Here is a 17,574-nt window from a genome sequence, read left to right as displayed (position 1 = left end):
TAATGCCTCAGAACAGTGTGCATGAGCCTTTAGAGTGTGTGACCGTTGCCCTCCCTGTGTGGCCCCTGCAGGCCCGCGGTCCCTAAGGAGTGTCAGAGACAGGTGGAGGCCCCGGAGCTGCTGGGAACGGCCTGCTCACGGCAGTGTAAGAACGGACACTGCACCCCCACCGGGAAGTGTTGCTGCAGCACCGGCTGGGAGGGACCCTTCTGCAGAGTGGGTGAGTCAGAGGAAAGTGCTGTTTGAAGTGTTCAACCATAACCTAGAATATTAGTATAACATTACATAATAACCCTCTGCAGAGTAGCTGAGACCTACTGTATAACAAGAGTTACACAATCATGTGAAGAATTCTACTGTATATCTTGAGTAATGTTGATATTTATCAAATAGACTACTTTGGATCCATAGTGGACCCACAAAGTGTTTATGGATGTTTTGTTATCGCTTGTCAAGATATCCTCTCTCTCTCGCTCTCTCTCACAGCTAAATGCGAGCCGGCCTGTCGTAACGGAGGCGTGTGTGTTGAGCCCCACAACTGCCTGTGTAAGAGTGGCTACTCGGGCGCCCAGTGTGAGAAGGGCGAGCGGGGCATGCCTAGCGACCAGGAGACGGACGGCATCCTGGACCACATCATAGACATGACCTCGTACCTGCTGAACCTCACTAGTTACATGGTATAGGGGCATGGGGAGGGGGTCCACTCCCACCGCACCCCCCTCGGCCCCCTTACTCAACCACCGGAGAAGCCCAAGCAGAGCCTCCCTCCTCCGTGATTCCCCCCTGAGAGACACCCCCCTGTCTGGACGTACCCTGTCCCCGTCAACACCCAGACTCTGGTCATCTTCCTGCCCATAAGCTCCGGTAGGCTACGTACACCAGGCATCCAGGCCAAGCATCCCTCCAGAGACCATCACACAGACAGACACAGCAACGTGATGGTCTAATGGTTGGACCTCCACTGTGGCTACATAAGCTCTTTTATACTCTTCTTCTCCAGGAGAAAGTTCCTCTCCTTCTCTCTCTGGAAGCCCCATGCAGATGACTTGATATTAGCACTGCACCCCTGCTGAGAATAGAGGGAGACCCCCTCGCGGTTCTCTCCACACAACAACAAATAAACAGCGGCCATTTTGACTGAAGCCTTACAGAGAGCGAAGGGGAGTCGGCTGAGCTGAAACACGGCGAGGCGGGCGGAGGCGTTGTGACTTAACTTATCCCCCAGGACTGGAGAGTGGACAGGCCAATACTGAGGATTAGCTTTGGGTCTGCCTTCACCAACAAAACACAGCCTATATACAGCCTTTAAATGAACATGCCAATCTCTTCAGCATCAGCAATGCAATAATACTGACACTGACTGAAGAGTTTCTGATAATCTTACTGTGCCGTGTATAGAGCCCCATACAGAGTCCTGTACTATCTTGTTTAAAGGCGCTAATATGAACGACCAATAGACCAATGTCACAGTAATAATAATGATTGTTATTTTGACCCACTGTTTTCTCCGGGTGATGTTTTGTGGGCACATCTTCATAGAAAAAGCTACGTTATGATACAGCGGTATAGATTTGTTGTTCATCGCTCACTTGACATGCTGCCAATGTACAGAATGGATCCATAGCTGAAGAATGAGTGTCTTTGAACACAACAGGTGTCTATAGATCTATAGAGTTTATATGACTGTGTCCCTAATGGCACCCTATTCCCCGTATAGTGCACTACTTTTGGCCAGAGCCCTATGGGCCCACGTCAAAAATAGTGAGCTACATACGGAACAAGGGTGCCATTAGGGACAGAATCTATGACATTGTTAGGATAGAGCTCATAGCTTTGCACTCCCAATGTCAACGGCAGTTTCATACATTTGAAATGGAGTCATCAACTCCACGCACTGTAATGTAATGTTTTTTGTGTTTCACAATCAAGGGCAGACGATTATGTTGGGACTAGTACGGTGTCATACAGCAGTGACATTGTCGCACATTAACACAGTGGCACGCAGCAGGTCAAATCTCACTCTTAATCTCTCACACTGAACACACACACACACACTCGCTACACAACTTCATTGGTAGTTATAAAGGGACAGAAGCTGATGTATATTTCATACAATAAGAGCTGAACTAAGTACTACTTAGCCTTGCTAAATAATATAGCATTACTATTGTTTTGATAGAGGAGGGTTTATTTTTTTAACTGTGATAATGTATGGGAGAGGACGGTGTTTGTAGAAAGTGGTTTTGCATTAAGCTTTAAAAAATCGTGTTTTCTTTTTTTCATGTCTTTTTTTTTGCTAACACAAAATGTATGCAGTGTTTTTCCACTGTATAAAGACACACAGCGACACGTGCAGTACAGATCAGCACCGTGTGTTAAAGGCCATGCATGTCTACACCTGAATGGAAGAGTTTGGAACCGATCACTGAGACACAACACAAGGCTCGCTCTGTGTTTCCTTCCCGTAGTACGCCTCTGTCTGTGGCGTTCAACTGCAGCATAACGGTCGGTGTTTGGTCTTTGTTTTAGAAATGATCCAAGTTTCGCTAGGCCACCAACTTATTGGAGCCTGTTCACAGTCGGATGAGAAGAGTTCCTCCAGGTAGATCAGATGAAAGATGGTTTCACACCAGACGCTCTACTCTACATACTGTGAGACGTTCAGATAAGACAGATGGAATGATAAAATGTGTCAAGTATGAACCCAGACTTCTTTGATCCACTTTGTGGTGAACTGTGATCCCTTAACAAATGAACAGCATGAAGAAGACTTTGCTCATCTCAAAGCCAGGGATCTAAACCGTCTTCGGCAAGCCAAACGACAATTAAAAAAAGACTAATTATGTTGGAGCCCATCGATGTGTTGTCGTTCTTCTGAAGACTGTATAAAACACATCGCATAACGCCACTAATCTACACGTTGATCAGGATTGGTTCATTTGATATAGTGCCATTGCAAATTCCTTGATACCATATTAATCTTGAGTCTCCTGACAGTAGTTGAGCAAAGAGCAAAGCAACCTCTTACATCTTGTGCCAATGTTGTCTTTTTTAAGTGCCTGCCCCCCACACAATTGGAATGTCTTTATTTCTATGATCATATTTTGTTTTGAGTTCCCGTTCTAAGCATGGTTAGAAGTGTTCAGGGTTTTCCAATTCCTCTCACTCTCTCTCTCTCTCTCTCTGTTTTGTTTTCTCCTCTGTAACTTCAATGACAGCAGTTGTTGAACCTCTGTCTCGCCAGTGTTCTCTCTGGTCTATAATGCGTCAAATGGAACTCATGCTGTAAAGTCGATATTATAATTTTAGCACTTAATGTGAAACTTGCAGTTTAGCTGCTGAGACGGCGTGGTGTGAATAAAATAGAGTAACCGTTTTCATTATTTAAGTAGTTACGCAAACAAAGTTATTTAAGTTCTCTACAATTGTTTTTGCCGCTGTATGTGACGATTTTGATTTTGATCATGTATTGTAAATAAAACCTAGGGCTATCTTTGTTTCTTTTCAGAAATATCTATATGTCTATTAAAGTTTATAGCATGTCTGAAAACCTCGTCACAGTGTCTGTTTGATGATAACGTTTAGGATGACGATGTAGCATAGAGCAGAATTTTTCTTCTTGAATAACAACCCGTAGAAAATAGTCATAGAATCTATTCATTCTATTTCTATGTGACTAACAATCCTTGATTCAGCAGGAAAGGAAATGATAGGTTGTTGCAGGATGATTACAAATGGAGACAGATTGAGGCCTTCTGCCAGGGTGTGGAACAGTGACCTCACCTTAAATGTATCCTCGTAATGTTAGATCTGAGCACACAGAGGTTGTCTACAGGAGCTAGTCTATTTGGCCTTAGATTTCTAGATTTCTGAGATTGACATGTCGAGCCGGACAGTCTTCTACTGTTCTACGAGTGTAAATCAATAGCGTAACATCCTTCCACTATTAGTATTAACAGTATAAGCAAGTGATGGTTGCTTAGTAAAAGAACACTATCCATTGACATAGGTTGCCCCCACTGTCTGTCTGTCTGTTGTGGCCCAGTGCTGGGAAGTGCTTCTTTTCATGTACGTCACTGAGCATTTCACTATTATTCTACACCTGTTGTTTACGAAGCATGTGACAAATAAAATTTGATTTGACTCACCAAATGTCCACCGTCACAGAAGGTTTTTTCTCTAGCTAGGTAAAGTGTACAGAGGGATGTTGAGAAAATGTTTGGGGAAAGCCAGCCCAAGGGCCAACGTGGATCCTCGGCCAAAGTTTTCCCTAAAGTTTACTTGAATTGAAAAGTCTGTTAAGCTACTGTTCAGAGAGGGAGGGAGAACGAGAGAGACGCCCCGTTTAAATCAAATCAAATTGTATTTGTCACATGCTTTGTGAACAACAGGTGTTGACTAAGAGCTTACTTACGGGGCTTTTACTTACGGGTCTTCTATAAACTGTCTCCTCCCCTTCATCTACACTGATTAAAGTGGATTTAACAACTGACATCAATAAGGGATCATAGCTTTCACCTGTAAGTAAGCATGGGACAAATACAATTTGATTTGGTTTGATTCACCTGGTCAGTCTACGTCATGGAAAGATCAATGTGTTCTTGTACACTCTGTGTATACGGGGCACCAGTACCGAGTCAATATGCAGGGGTATGAGGTAATTGGGGTAGATATGTACATATAATGTGGGTAGGGAAGTTACTAGGCAACAGGATAGACAGTAAACAGTAACAGCAACATATGTGATGAGTCAAAAGAGTTAGTACAAAAGGGGTCAATGCAGATAGTCCAGGTAGCTATTGATTACTATTTAACTATTTAACGGTCTTATGGCTTGGGGATATAAGCTGTTCAGGTTCCTGTTGGTTCTAGACTTGGTTCATCGGTACCGCTTGATTGTGCCCACATTTTTAGACAGGTGTAAACTATCAAGACACATTGTGATCAGATCTTCCAGCCCACCTCCGGAGGAAGTCAAGCACGCATTGAATAGATGGATCTGGACAGGGAAACTGGTTATTATCCCTCCCTCTAAAATCATTGACAGGTGGCACCATTGACTGTCATTAATATGTGAATTCAAATAAATAAATACATATTTGTTCGAAATAATATCTGTCAAATCATTTGCATACAGGGAAGGACCAGGAAAATATGGTCACAATACGGACACAGCAGACCGATAAGAGTCACAATTGAAAAAATGTGGACAAGATCAGGACACAGGACGCCTGTTAGCTCCAGGTATAAACGAGACTAGGGAGAGAGACATATGTCCCTGATATAGACTTGATAGACTAGAGCACTAGAAGATATTTAGTGAGTGTCATTGGAAGACATACAATGGCTATGGAGTTCAGTACTACTTCCCCAGGATTTCCTTTTCAAAGAGTTGTTATGGTGAGAATGTTGATAATGTTACATCCTGTAGTTATAGTACACAAAGGGGTTCTCCAGCTGTCCCCATAGGAGAACCCTTTGAAGAACCCCTTTTGGATCCAGGTACAACCCTTTTTGGTTCCAGATAGAACTCTTTTGGGTTCAATGTAGAACCCTCTGTGGAAAGGGTGTCTACATGGAACCCAAAAGGGTTCTACCTGGAACCAAAAGGGATTCTTCAAAGGGTTCTCCTATGGGGACAGCCGGAGAACCCTTTTTGGTTCTATAGCAGCCTGTTTTATAAGTGTGTAGGTTTAAGGCCTACGTGTCATTAAAGCACCTTAATAACATTTCCCAGACTAAATGCATTGAGCATGAAGCTCAGACCTAAACTCTTAATTTCACCTCTCCCTACACACACACACACACACACACACTCACAAATACATACACACAAACACCCTGAAGCGACAGCCGTCACCGATGGCATTATTAATTCCCTTCTGGAAATATCAATCAAGCTCCCTGGTTGTAACGATAGTGGAGGTGGACCACCCACCTCACCACACAGTCCTCTCAGGCAGCTCCCTCCGTATTCAGAGTAATGCAATACTAAGTTGTCTGTGCACTGTTTAGAGCCAATCAAAATTGCGTAAAGTGGAACTGGGCAATTGTGCTTCAAGGTCCAAGCAGCTAGCAGGCAGCGTATATTTTAGTTTATACACTATCTGTGGCATGAATCATGACTTTTCATTTGGAATAGTTTTCTTTTCCCCCATCCCATAGGGCCCTGGCCGGCATATCTGTCATAAACAGTGTAACCCAGCACTTTGAATAAACATGAGGAGTCTGTATGCTAAATATTTGTAGGACCAAGATGGCTAGAAGTGCATGTTATAATATTGTATACATGAGCTGAAGAGGTAGTCCAACCAAATACTATGGGAGGACAGACAAACAGAGGGAGACAGACAGAGAAAGAATGACAAAACATTTGACTCTTTGTGATTTGAACGGGAAAGAATACATTTAATCCTTTTCCCCAGAAACATTTTATTTCAGTGAGTATAACTTTTATAGAACTGCAATACCTCTCAGAACAAATGTAAATCTTTGGTTTCAAAATGTTGCTTTTCAAAAATCGGACCACAACCTGTCATTATCGTATTGGGTAGTATAGGGGACTGAAATGGTATATTTATCCTAAATAGTGCACTACTCTTGTCCAAACCACACAGGGCTACCTCATAAGGTCCTGGCCTAAATAGTGCACTACAGTGAGCTCCAAATGTATTTGGACAATGACACATTTTGTTGTTGTTTTTGCTCTGTACTCCAGCACAGCACTTTGGATTTGAAGTAATACAACGACTGTGAGGTTCAAGTGCAGACTGTCAGCTTTAATTTGAGGGGAATTTCATCCATATCGGGTGAAACGTTTAGAAGTTACAGCACTTTTTGTACATAGTCCCCCTATTTTAGGGGACCGAAAGTATTGGGACAAAGTCACACGTATGTGTATTCAAGTAGTAGAAAGTGAAGTATTTGTTCCCATATTCATAGCACACAATCACTACATCAAGCTTGTGACTCTACACATTTGTTGGATGCATTTGCTGTTTGTTTTGGTTGTGTTTCGGATTATTTTGTGCACAATAGAAATTAATGGTAAATAATTTAGGAGATTATGGAGTCACTTTCATTGTAAATAAGAATAGAATATGTTTCTAAACACTTCTACATTCATGTGGACGCTACCATGATTACGGATAATCCTGAATGAATCCTGAATAATGATGAATGAGGTTACAGACGCACAATGCTAGCTTCCCCTGTTATTGTAATGGTGAGAGGTTAGCATGTCTTGGGGGTATGATATTTGTGCGTCTGTAACCTTCTCATTCATCATTATTCACAATTCATTCAGGATGATCAGTAATCATGGTAGCGTCCACATTCACGTAGAAGTGTTTAGAAACATATTCTATTCTTATTTACAATAAAAAGGACTCCAAAATGACACAATACATTATCACTCATTATTATTTAAAGCTGGCAGTCTGCACTTTAACCTCAGTCCTTGTATCATTTCAGATCCAAAGTGCTGGAGTACAGAGTTAAAACAACCACAAATGTGTCACCGTCCCAATGTTTTTGGAGCGCACTGTACATGGGAAAAAGGGTGTTCAGATGACTACTGATGTTTCTCCATATATCATACAGTAGTTCTGCAGCGCTGCAACAGATGCCTCGTAATACAGTCTAGCCGTAGACATGATGGCTGAGGCCACTAAGGTCTGTCAATGACAATTTCTTGGAAGGGAGGGTACCGGACACAAATGATCATCATGGCATCTGCTCCAGTCTGACTTGACATCTAAACAGACTCCTTCAGGATGAATCATGGTTTCCATAGTAATCTAATCATACAGTTCCATTTTACAATACCGCAACAACTGGCGACCGAAGGATACACCGTACAGATATGCTGTACGCTAGGCTCTCAGTACTAAAACAACACATTTTACTGCACCTATCTGGTGTACATGACGTAAAAACATAAATTTAATCAGTGCTTGTGTCATATGTAATGAAGCGTTTATGTCATGCTATGGAGAGGACATAACATAACAGCACGAGAAAGATGATTTATCAAGTTGGGTGGATTTACGTACATTATCTACATTGCTCTCATGTTTCCAGTATTCCTATTGCTCTATTGGCTGATTTAAAACAACACGGCCCACACCGCTTTGTAACAATATTGATTTATGTGCGAGAGCTGGATTTGGCCTGTATAAACATCGATGGTGGTTTCCGTGTGTGTCAATCCCCTGGTTGTGTATCTGGTTTTGTCACACCCCTAATTGCGTAGTGTATTCTATTACTTCATGTGTTTACATGGCTGACTCAGGGAGTACTACTGGTAAAGTGCGTGACCGACCCAGGCAGCTGAACTCTCATATTCCCCGAGCCACTGACTGATGAAGACATGCTTTCCTACAAATGTGCACCTTTCTTTTATCCCCCCCCCCTAAACATTCCTCCCAAACCCTTATCACATATCAAAACAAACAAGGCAGAACCAAATCACTGCCCGCCATGTGTCGTGTTTGATTGTGAGCCTATATCTCTCTCGCTCTCTTAGCCTGAGAAGTCTTGGTTTTTTGGCATCTAAACTGAAAAAAAAAGCCTCTCTCTCTCTCCCCCCCCCCCCCCCCCCCCCTCTCTCTCTCTGGCCCTGGATCCAGATCCCTGTTTACCTTTTCTAGGCCACCGCACTGACTCGCATCCATGAAATGATGCAATTAAGGTTCCCACTGGGGAGCAATCTGTCATGTAAACACAGAACGGGGTTGCAGGCAGGGAGGATCGGCCCAGGGAGACAGGTAGGTAGGAAGGAGACAGGTTGAGGATGGGAGGAGAGAGATGGAGGAGGAGAGAGGGCTAGAAAGGGGGGAGGAAGGGAAGGGAGGGAGGGAAGGAGTGGTGCGATGCGTACCCTTTTTGCTGCAGTACATTTTAATTAATACAAAAGTGTCAGCTCACACACTGCTGGAGGAAGACAAGGGAGGAGGAGCTAGACTCCCCTCCAGACTCACTGTGTATGTACCTGTCAATAAAACACACCTCTGTCTGTCTGTCCCCTCCCTCCCTCCCTCCCTCCCTCCCTCCCTCCCTCCCTCCCTCCCTCCGTCTGTCCGTCCGTCCGTCTGCTTCCCCCCTCTGTCTGTCTGTCTGTCCGCTCCCTCCTACTGTATGTATGTTTGCTTCCTCTTTCTGGCTGTCTACTTCCTCCTGTCTGTCTGCTTCCTCCCTCTGTCTGTCTGTCTGCTTCCTCCCTCTGTCTGTCTGTCTGTCTGCTTCCTCCCTCTGTCTGTCTGTCTGCTTCGCCTCCCTCCCTCCATCCCTCCCTCCCTCCCTCCCTCCGTCCGTCCGTCCGTCCGTCCGTCCGTCCGTCCGTCCGTCTGTCTGTCTGTATGCTTCCCCCCTCTGTCTGTCTGTCTGTCTGTCCGCTTCCTCCTACTGTATGTATGTTTGCTTCCTCTTTCTGGCTGTCTACTTCCTCCTGTCTGTCTGCTTCCTCCCTCTGTCTGTCTGTCTGTCTGCTTCCTCCCTCTGTCTGTCTGTCTGCTTCGCCTCCCTCCCTCCCTCCCTCCCTCCCTCCCTCCCTCCCTCCCTCCCTCCCTCCCTCCCTCCCTCCCTCCCTCCGTCTGTCTGTCTGTGTCTGCTTCCTCCCCCTGTCTGTCTGCTTCCTCTTTCTGGCTGTCTGCGTCCTCCCTCTGTCTGTCTGCTTCCTCTTTCTGGCTGTCTGCGTCCTCCCTCTGTCTGTCTGCTTCCTCCCTCCCTCCCTCCCTCCCTCTGTCTGTCTGTCTGTCTGTCTGTCTGTCTGTCTGTCTGTCTGTCTGTCTGTCTGTCTGTCTGTCTGTCTGTCTGTCTGTCTGTCTGTCTGTCTGTTTGCTTCCTCCCTCCCTCCCCCTGTCTGTCTGTCTGTCTGTCTGTCTGTCTGTCTGTCTGTCTGTCTGTCTGTCTGTCTGTCTGTCTGTCTGTCTGTCTGTCTGTCTGTCTGTCTGTATGCTTCCTCCCTCTGTCTGTCTGTCTGTCTGTCTGTTTGCTTCCTCCCTCCCTCCCCCTGTCTGTCTGTCTGCTTCCTCCCCCTGTCTGTCTGTCTGCTTCCTCCCTCCCTCCCTCCCTCCCTCCGTCCGTCTGTCTGTCTGTCTGTCTGTCTGTCTGTCTGTCTGTCTGTCTGTCTGTCTGTCTGTCTGTCTGTCTGTCTGTCTGTCTGTCTGTCTGTCTGTCTGTCTGTCTGTCTGTCTGTCTGTCTGTCTGTCTGTCTGTCTGTGATTCTCAGCAGAGCTAGGTAAACAACTGCTGTGGGTCGGAATGGACCACCTAGGTACAAGTTTCCACGTTGAGGTAGGCTTTTCAAACGAATGCGGATACATTTTCCCAAACACATTAAAAAGAGTTGTGCAAATGGATTATGGGGGCGCTGGCGTGGCGCATTGTTATATTAATCTGTATACACTGCGTCTCGTCTTGGCACGGAGCTGTGTTTGCCTTATTCTGTTACAGTTTTTCTCAGTCGCTTTGGTGCATTTCTTAGATCAAAAGTGCAATTCTTGATACTACTTGTACAAATTCCAAATCATCTAGTCACTTGTGCACATCATTAAAGCAATTTCTTATTCCTTTGAACAAATTGCAATTGATAATGTACAAGTGTCAGCTTTTTTCCACATTATCAATTGCTCATGTCATGTTGATCAAAATATAGTAGATGGTTCTCTGTTGAATAGTCTTACCCCTCAAAACATCTAGGCATTAGTTCCTTGCATAAGCCATTACATGCAAAATTGTTGAACTATTTGTCATAAACTGTCAAGCATAGTTTTACACATTTCTATTAGACCTTTTGTACAAAACGTGACTTGATGAATCGTGCAGGTGAAATTGACCCCCACTCATGAAGGAATGTAAAGTGTTAGTTCAACCAACAATCAACCAGTTGTCTAAATTGCTCAAAGGTGCATCTCACGAAGAATCAATTGGCAAGCATATATAGACAGACCACAACACAGAGTTGCAATTTTCCAATAATGGATGGACCAGGAAACGAACAGGGTCAACAGCCAAGAGGAGGAGGAAGAGGAGCAAGGATGCGTGGTGGAAGGCAAAACAGAGGAAGAGGCAGAAGAGGACATAGGCGCATATCTGATGACATAAGGGCCACTATTGTAGACCATGTTGTCAATCATGGCCTTACAATGGCTGAGGCGGGTCGAAGGGTGCAGCCGAATATTGGGAGATCAACCGTGTCCTCAATAGTTCAAACGTTTCGAAGAGAGAACAGGTATGTCCACCAATGTACAGTGCACTGTTACTGTATATAAGCAGTATACTGTATACTTCCTACAATGCTTCATATTACAGTAGTCCACTTGTATTTCACAGCATACAGAAATATACTCTATACAGATACATACTGCACCTTACATGCACCCACCTGTATGTTTTACAGTAAAATGTGTGTTCGCATAGTTTTTGTCTATGTGAAAGTGTGCGATGCATCACTGCATTTTTCCCCACATAGGACTGCAAGATTACCTCAAACCGGTGGCAGAGGATGCCTTTTCACACCTCAACAGGAGGAGGCTATTTGCACCATGGTCCGAGCAAACAATGCCATGAGACTCAGGGAAATACAAAGGACCATTATAGAAGACAACGATGTCTTTGAAAACATCCATACGGTTAGCATCTCAACCATCGACAGGGTGCTGCATAGAAACCAGATGAGTATGAAACAGCTGTACCGTGTACCATTCCAAAAAAATGAGGACAGAGTTAAGGAGGTACGGTACCAGTATGTACAGGTAAAACATATATCTATGTAACTACTTTACAGTAATATTTTATAGTGATACATAGTACAGTAAGCATAAACAGCACACATTTCCATTGCTGTAGAAGGAACATGCAATATATGTACATTTTATGTCACTCTTCCTTACCAAAACAAATTCAACTGTGTGTTCTGGGATATAGCGTATAATGGAGTTGGAATCAAGTGAACCCTCTCACAACTTTGTATACGTGGATGAGGCTGGCTTCAACCTGACCAAATGCAGAAGGCGGGGTCGGAATATCATCGGTCACAGAGCTACTGTGGATTTGCCAGGCCAACGGGGAGGAAATATCAGCATGTGTGCTGCTATTTCGGAGCATGGTGTCCTAACCCATATCCCCCTTATAGGGCCATACAACACCCAGCATCTACTCAACTTTTTAGAGACTCTCTACAGGGCTCTCATCCCTGATGATGAGAGGGGTCTGTTTAGAGAGGATTTGCCAAAGTATGTGGTCATTTGTGATAATGTGAGTTTCCATCGATCAAACATCATAAGGCAATGGTTTGTGACCCACCCGAGGATGCTCATAGAATTCCTCCCACCTTATTCACCATTCCTTAACCCAATTGAGGAGTTCTTTTCAGCATGGAGGTGGAAGGTGTACGATCGTCAGCCACACACACAGATGACCCTGCTGGCTGCAATGGACGCAGCATGTGAGGACATCACAGTAGACGCCTGCAGAGGATGGATAAGGCATTCCAAAAGATTCTTTCCACGTTGCATTGGAAGGGAAAATATCCGGTGTGATGTGGATGAGAATATGTGGACCGACAGACAGGAACGTCTGGATGTGTAGAGACAGCACAACAGTTCTGCGGACAAAGTTGTGCCTTAGGGGTGGTTTCCTGTGTTTCTTTCTAATTTAGTTTTTTTTCCTTTGTGCCCCTTGGGTTGTCCAGTCTCTTTCAATCAATAACCCACATACAGTAATATGTAAATAGTACTGTTGAAATTGATATATGCCATAGAAGTGCAGCCTTGTGCATTTTCAATACAGTAACTGTCATCCAAACTGTAGCCTAAGTTTACATCAGGTAATAATGTCAAACTGTTGTTCGTGAACAATGACTCAATGACTTATCATTCTGATGACACTGACATGATCATTGGCATGAATATTTACTTTTGAGAGATGTACTAAGGATTTTTAGTGACTGACTAGCTTTAGAAACATATCTATTGTATATTGCAGTTTGTACAAATTGTTCTGAGAAATGCACTTATTATTTTGCACATGTTAGGGATGATGTGAAAAATGCACCAAAGTGACTGAGAAAAACTGTAATCTGCCCGTCTCATCGGAGCTTACATTACTGAGAGTCAACACTTCCATCCACCCCAGCCCCACTGAGAGTCAACACTGTTCCATCCACCCCAGCCCCACTGAGAGTCAACACTGTTCCATCCACCCCAGCCCCACTGAGAGTCAACACTGTTCCATCCACAATAGCCTCATTGAGAGTCAACACTGTTCCATCCACCCCTGCCCCACTGAGAGTCAACACTGTTCCATCCACAATAGCCTCATTGAGAGTCAACACTGTTCCATCCACCCCTGCCCCACTGAGAGTCAACACTGTTCCATCCACAATAGCCTCATTGAGAGTCAACACTGTTCCATCCACCCCAGCCCCACTGAGAGTCAACACTGTTCCATCCACCCCTGCCCCACTGAGAGTCAACACTGTTCCATCCACAATAGCCTCATTGAGAGTCAACACTGTTCCATCCACCCCAGCCCCACTGAGAGTCAACACTGTTCCATCCACCCCAGCCCCACTGAGAGTCAACACTGTTCCATCCACAATAGCCTCATTGAGAGTCAACACTGTTCCATCCATCCCAGCCCCACTGAGAGTCAACACTGTTCCATCCACCCCTGCCCCACTGAGAGTCAACACTGTTCCATCCACCCCAGCCCCACTGAGAGTCAACACTGTTCCATCCACCCCAGCCCCACTGAGAGTCAACACTGTTCCATCCACCCCAGCCCCACTGAGAGTCAACACTGTTCCATCCACCCCTGCCCCACTGAGAGTCAACACTGTTCCATCCACAATAGCCTCATTGAGAGTCAACACTGTTCCATCCACCCCAGCCCCACTGAGAGTCAACACTGTTCCATCCACCCCTGCCCACTGAGAGTCAACACTGTTCCATCCACAATAGCCTCATTGAGAGTCAACACTGTTCCATCCACCCCAGCCCCACTGAGAGTCAACACTGTTCCATCCACAATAGCCTCATTGAGAGTCAACACTGTTCCATCCACCCCAACCCCACTGAGAGTCAACACTGTTCCATCCACCCCAGCCACACTGAGAGTCAACACTGTTCCATCCACAATAGCCTCATTGAGAGTCAACACTGCTCCACCCACCCCAGACCCACTGAGAGTCAACACTGTTCCATCCACCCCAGCCCCACTGAGAGTCAACACTGTTTTACCCACCCCAGCCACACTGAGAGTCAACACTGTTCCATCCACCCCAGACCCACTGAGAGTCAACACTGTTCCATCCACAATAGCCTCATTGAGAGGCAACACTGCTCCACCCACCCCAGACCCACTGAGAGTCAACACTGTTCCATCCACCCCAGCCCCACTGAGAGTCAACACTGTTCCATCCACCCCAGCCCCACTGAGAGTCAACACTGCTCCACCCACCCCAGACCCACTGAGAGTCAACACTGTTCCATCCACCCCAGACCCTCTGAGAGTCAACACTGTTCCATCCATCCCAGCCCCACTGAGAGTCAACACTGTTCCATCCACCCCAACCCCACTGAGAGTCAACACTGTTCCATCCACCCCAGCCCCACTGAGAGTCAACACTGTTCCATCCACCCCAACCCCACTGAGAGTCAACACTGTTCCATCCATCCCAGCCCCACTGAGAGTCAACACTGTTCCATCCACCCCAGACCCACTGAGAGTCAACACTGTTCCATCCACCCCAACCCCACTGAGAGTCAACACTGTTCCATCCACCCCAACCCCACTGAGAGTCAACACTGTTCCATCCACCCCAGCCCCACTGAGAGTCAACACTGTTCCATCCACCCCAGCCCCACTGAGAGTCAACACTGTTCCATCCACCCCAGACCCACTGAGAGTCAACACTGTTCCATCCACCCCAACCCCACTGAGAGTCAACACTGTTCCATCCACCCCAACCCCACTGAGAGTCAACACTGTTCCATCCACCCCAGCCCCACTGAGAGTCAACACTGTTCCATCCACCCCAACCCCACTGAGAGTCAACACTGTTCCATCCACCCCAACCCCACTGAGAGTCAACACTGTTCCATCCACCCCAACCCCACTGAGAGTCAACACTGTTCCATCCACCCCAGCCCCACTGAGAGTCAACACTGTTCCATCCACCCCAGCCCCACTGAGAGTCAACACTGTTCCATCCACCCCAGCCCCACTGAGAGTCAACACTGTTCCATCCACCCCAGACCCACTGAGAGTCAACACTGTTCCATCCACCCCAACCCCACTGAGAGTCAACACTGTTCCATCCACCCCAGCCCCACTGAGAGTCAACACTGTTCCATCCACCCCAGACCCACTGAGAGTCAACACTGTTCCATCCACCCCAGCCCCACTGAGAGTCAACACTGTTCCATCCACCCCAACCCCACTGAGAGTCAACACTGTTCCATCCACCCCAGACCCACTGAGAGTCAACACTGTTCCATCCACCCCAACCCCACTGAGAGTCAACACTGTTCCATCCACCCCAGACCCACTGAGAGTCAACACTGTTCCATCCACCCCAACCCCACTGAGAGTCAACACTGTTTCATCCACCCCAACCCCACTGAGAGTCAACACTGTTCCATCCACCCCAGCCCCACTGAAAGTCAACACTTCTTTACCCATCCCAGCCCCACTGCTAACACTGGAGCCCTGGGGTCAAGCGGGCAGAGATGTGTGTGTGTGTGGGAGAGGAGGGTGTGGGTGTTGACCTCAGTGACACACACACACACACACACCAGAGAGCGGTTAGCAGGTTGAAGAGTCATGTCCACACCCTGACCACCTTAACAGGACAACGTCCCTCTGTGTATACTCTGTATAGTTCATTTCCCCTCAGAAAAGAAGCTCAAGGCATTGGTTGCCAGATGCAAAGAGCAAACCCTCCTCTTCCGCCTTCTTTTTCCAAACACTCTGCCTGTCTCATACATAATTGCTGTTCAAACAGTGGGTGACTAAGCTTGACTCTGCTCCAGAGCTCCCCGCCCAAAGAGAACGGGAGAAAGAGGACAAAGTACAGGTGGAGTTCTATGCTACCAAAGATGTGGTTTTCCTTCTGTGTTCTGGCTGGCAGCTTGACTGTGTGTGTGTGTGTGTGTGTGTGTGTGTGTGTGTGTGTGTGTGTGTGTGTGTGTGTGTGTGTGTGTGTGTGTGTGTGTGTGTGTGTGTGTGTGTGTGTGTGTGTGCGTGCGTGCGTGCGTGCGTGCGTGCGTGCGTGCGTGTGTGCGTGTGTGTGTGTGTGTTGTGTGTGTGTGTGTGTGGGGTGTTTATGAGTCTCCTGTCATACTGAATTGCAGCAGCGAATGGCTGTTCCTGGTGGCCTGTTCCCGGTGGCCTAGACACACACACACACACACACACACACACACACACACACACACACACACACACACACACACACACACACACACACACACACACACACACACACACACACACACACACACACACACACACACACACACACACACACACACACACACACACACACACACACACGTCCTCAGTGGAAACAAAACCCTGGTCCAGCCATTCAGTCAGTCCACCATTCCTCCAGCCTCCCAACCTCTGATGCTCCAAATGAATTATTATACTCAAAAACTCATTAACAACATTCCAGAAACGGAATATTCCAGAAAGAACCCTGTCACACACAGTCTCTCCGTACTCAAACATTCATTCTCCCCATGACTCCTTTCCATCACATCAATGTTATGTAAAGGCACATTCTGGTGGAGCCGTTTCCTCTTCCCTGTTGTGTATGGTTAAGTGTTCTGCTGCTATGGCACCACTGCTGCCTCCTCTATAGCCAAAGGAATAATCCTTGGTTACAGATGTAAGATCTTAATTTGAGCCAGTTAACTACAGCAGGAAAAATAATCGTGCAGCAACAGGAAATGTGAATTATTATATGGATTATAATACATTTTGTGTAGGGGTTGATACCTTTTTTATTAGGGCATATCAAGTCTGTCATCTAAACCTAGAATACACTACAAGTTTGCGTTTCCTGCTGTACAGGAAAAATCTCAACAACAAAAGTGTGATCAAATAAAGATCCTACATCTGTAGGTACAGAAACGGGCTGTGGAGGTGTTGTGATGTGTTGTGTTGTGTGCATCTCTACCCTAATCTCTCCCAAAGCTCTGTGTCCAATGGCTGTTTTCTGTTCTGTTCTCTGTTCTATTCTCCCTGCTGTCCCCACAGTCTCTCTGTACACCATGTCCTTCCAGTCTGAATGAAGCCAAAAGGCATCTGTGGCATGGTTGGATAGAACATAGCGCAACCTGATCTCAGAGCATTTTGTATTATTCTGTACGTAAATCCGAGACACACAGTTTAGTATGATACTGTATGTACGTTTCGTATGGTATGTATTAATTTGTGAATGTCCATCATCCATTTTGTATGATATTTTATCAATTACAATTTGTATGATATGTTAGGAATTGCCATTTGTACAATATGTTACAAATTGTAATTCAAATTCACAAAACATACAATATGTTACAA

At 45.9% G+C, this 17,574-nt stretch overlaps 1 protein-coding gene across 1 annotated transcript in view; it reads left to right on the top strand.

Moving 5' to 3' along the window:
- Nucleotides 1-4,152, top strand: part of LOC120035175 (hedgehog-interacting protein-like) — a 47,942-nt gene extending 43,790 nt beyond the window's left edge. The window contains exons 12-13 of the mRNA XM_038981998.1: nt 72-220; nt 487-4,152. Coding sequence (XP_038837926.1) covers nt 72-220; nt 487-683 — 346 coding nt within the window. The 3' untranslated portion in view covers nt 684-4,152. The remainder of the gene's footprint in view (nt 1-71; nt 221-486) is intronic.
- Nucleotides 4,153-17,574: the final 13,422 nt, after the last annotated feature.

This window comes from Salvelinus namaycush, chromosome 42, assembly GCF_016432855.1.
Source record: "Salvelinus namaycush isolate Seneca chromosome 42, SaNama_1.0, whole genome shotgun sequence".
NCBI classification, from domain to species: Eukaryota; Metazoa; Chordata; class Actinopteri; order Salmoniformes; family Salmonidae; genus Salvelinus; species Salvelinus namaycush.
The sequence above is the reverse complement of the archived record's forward strand: the minus strand, read 5'-3'. Positions and strand labels throughout refer to the sequence as shown.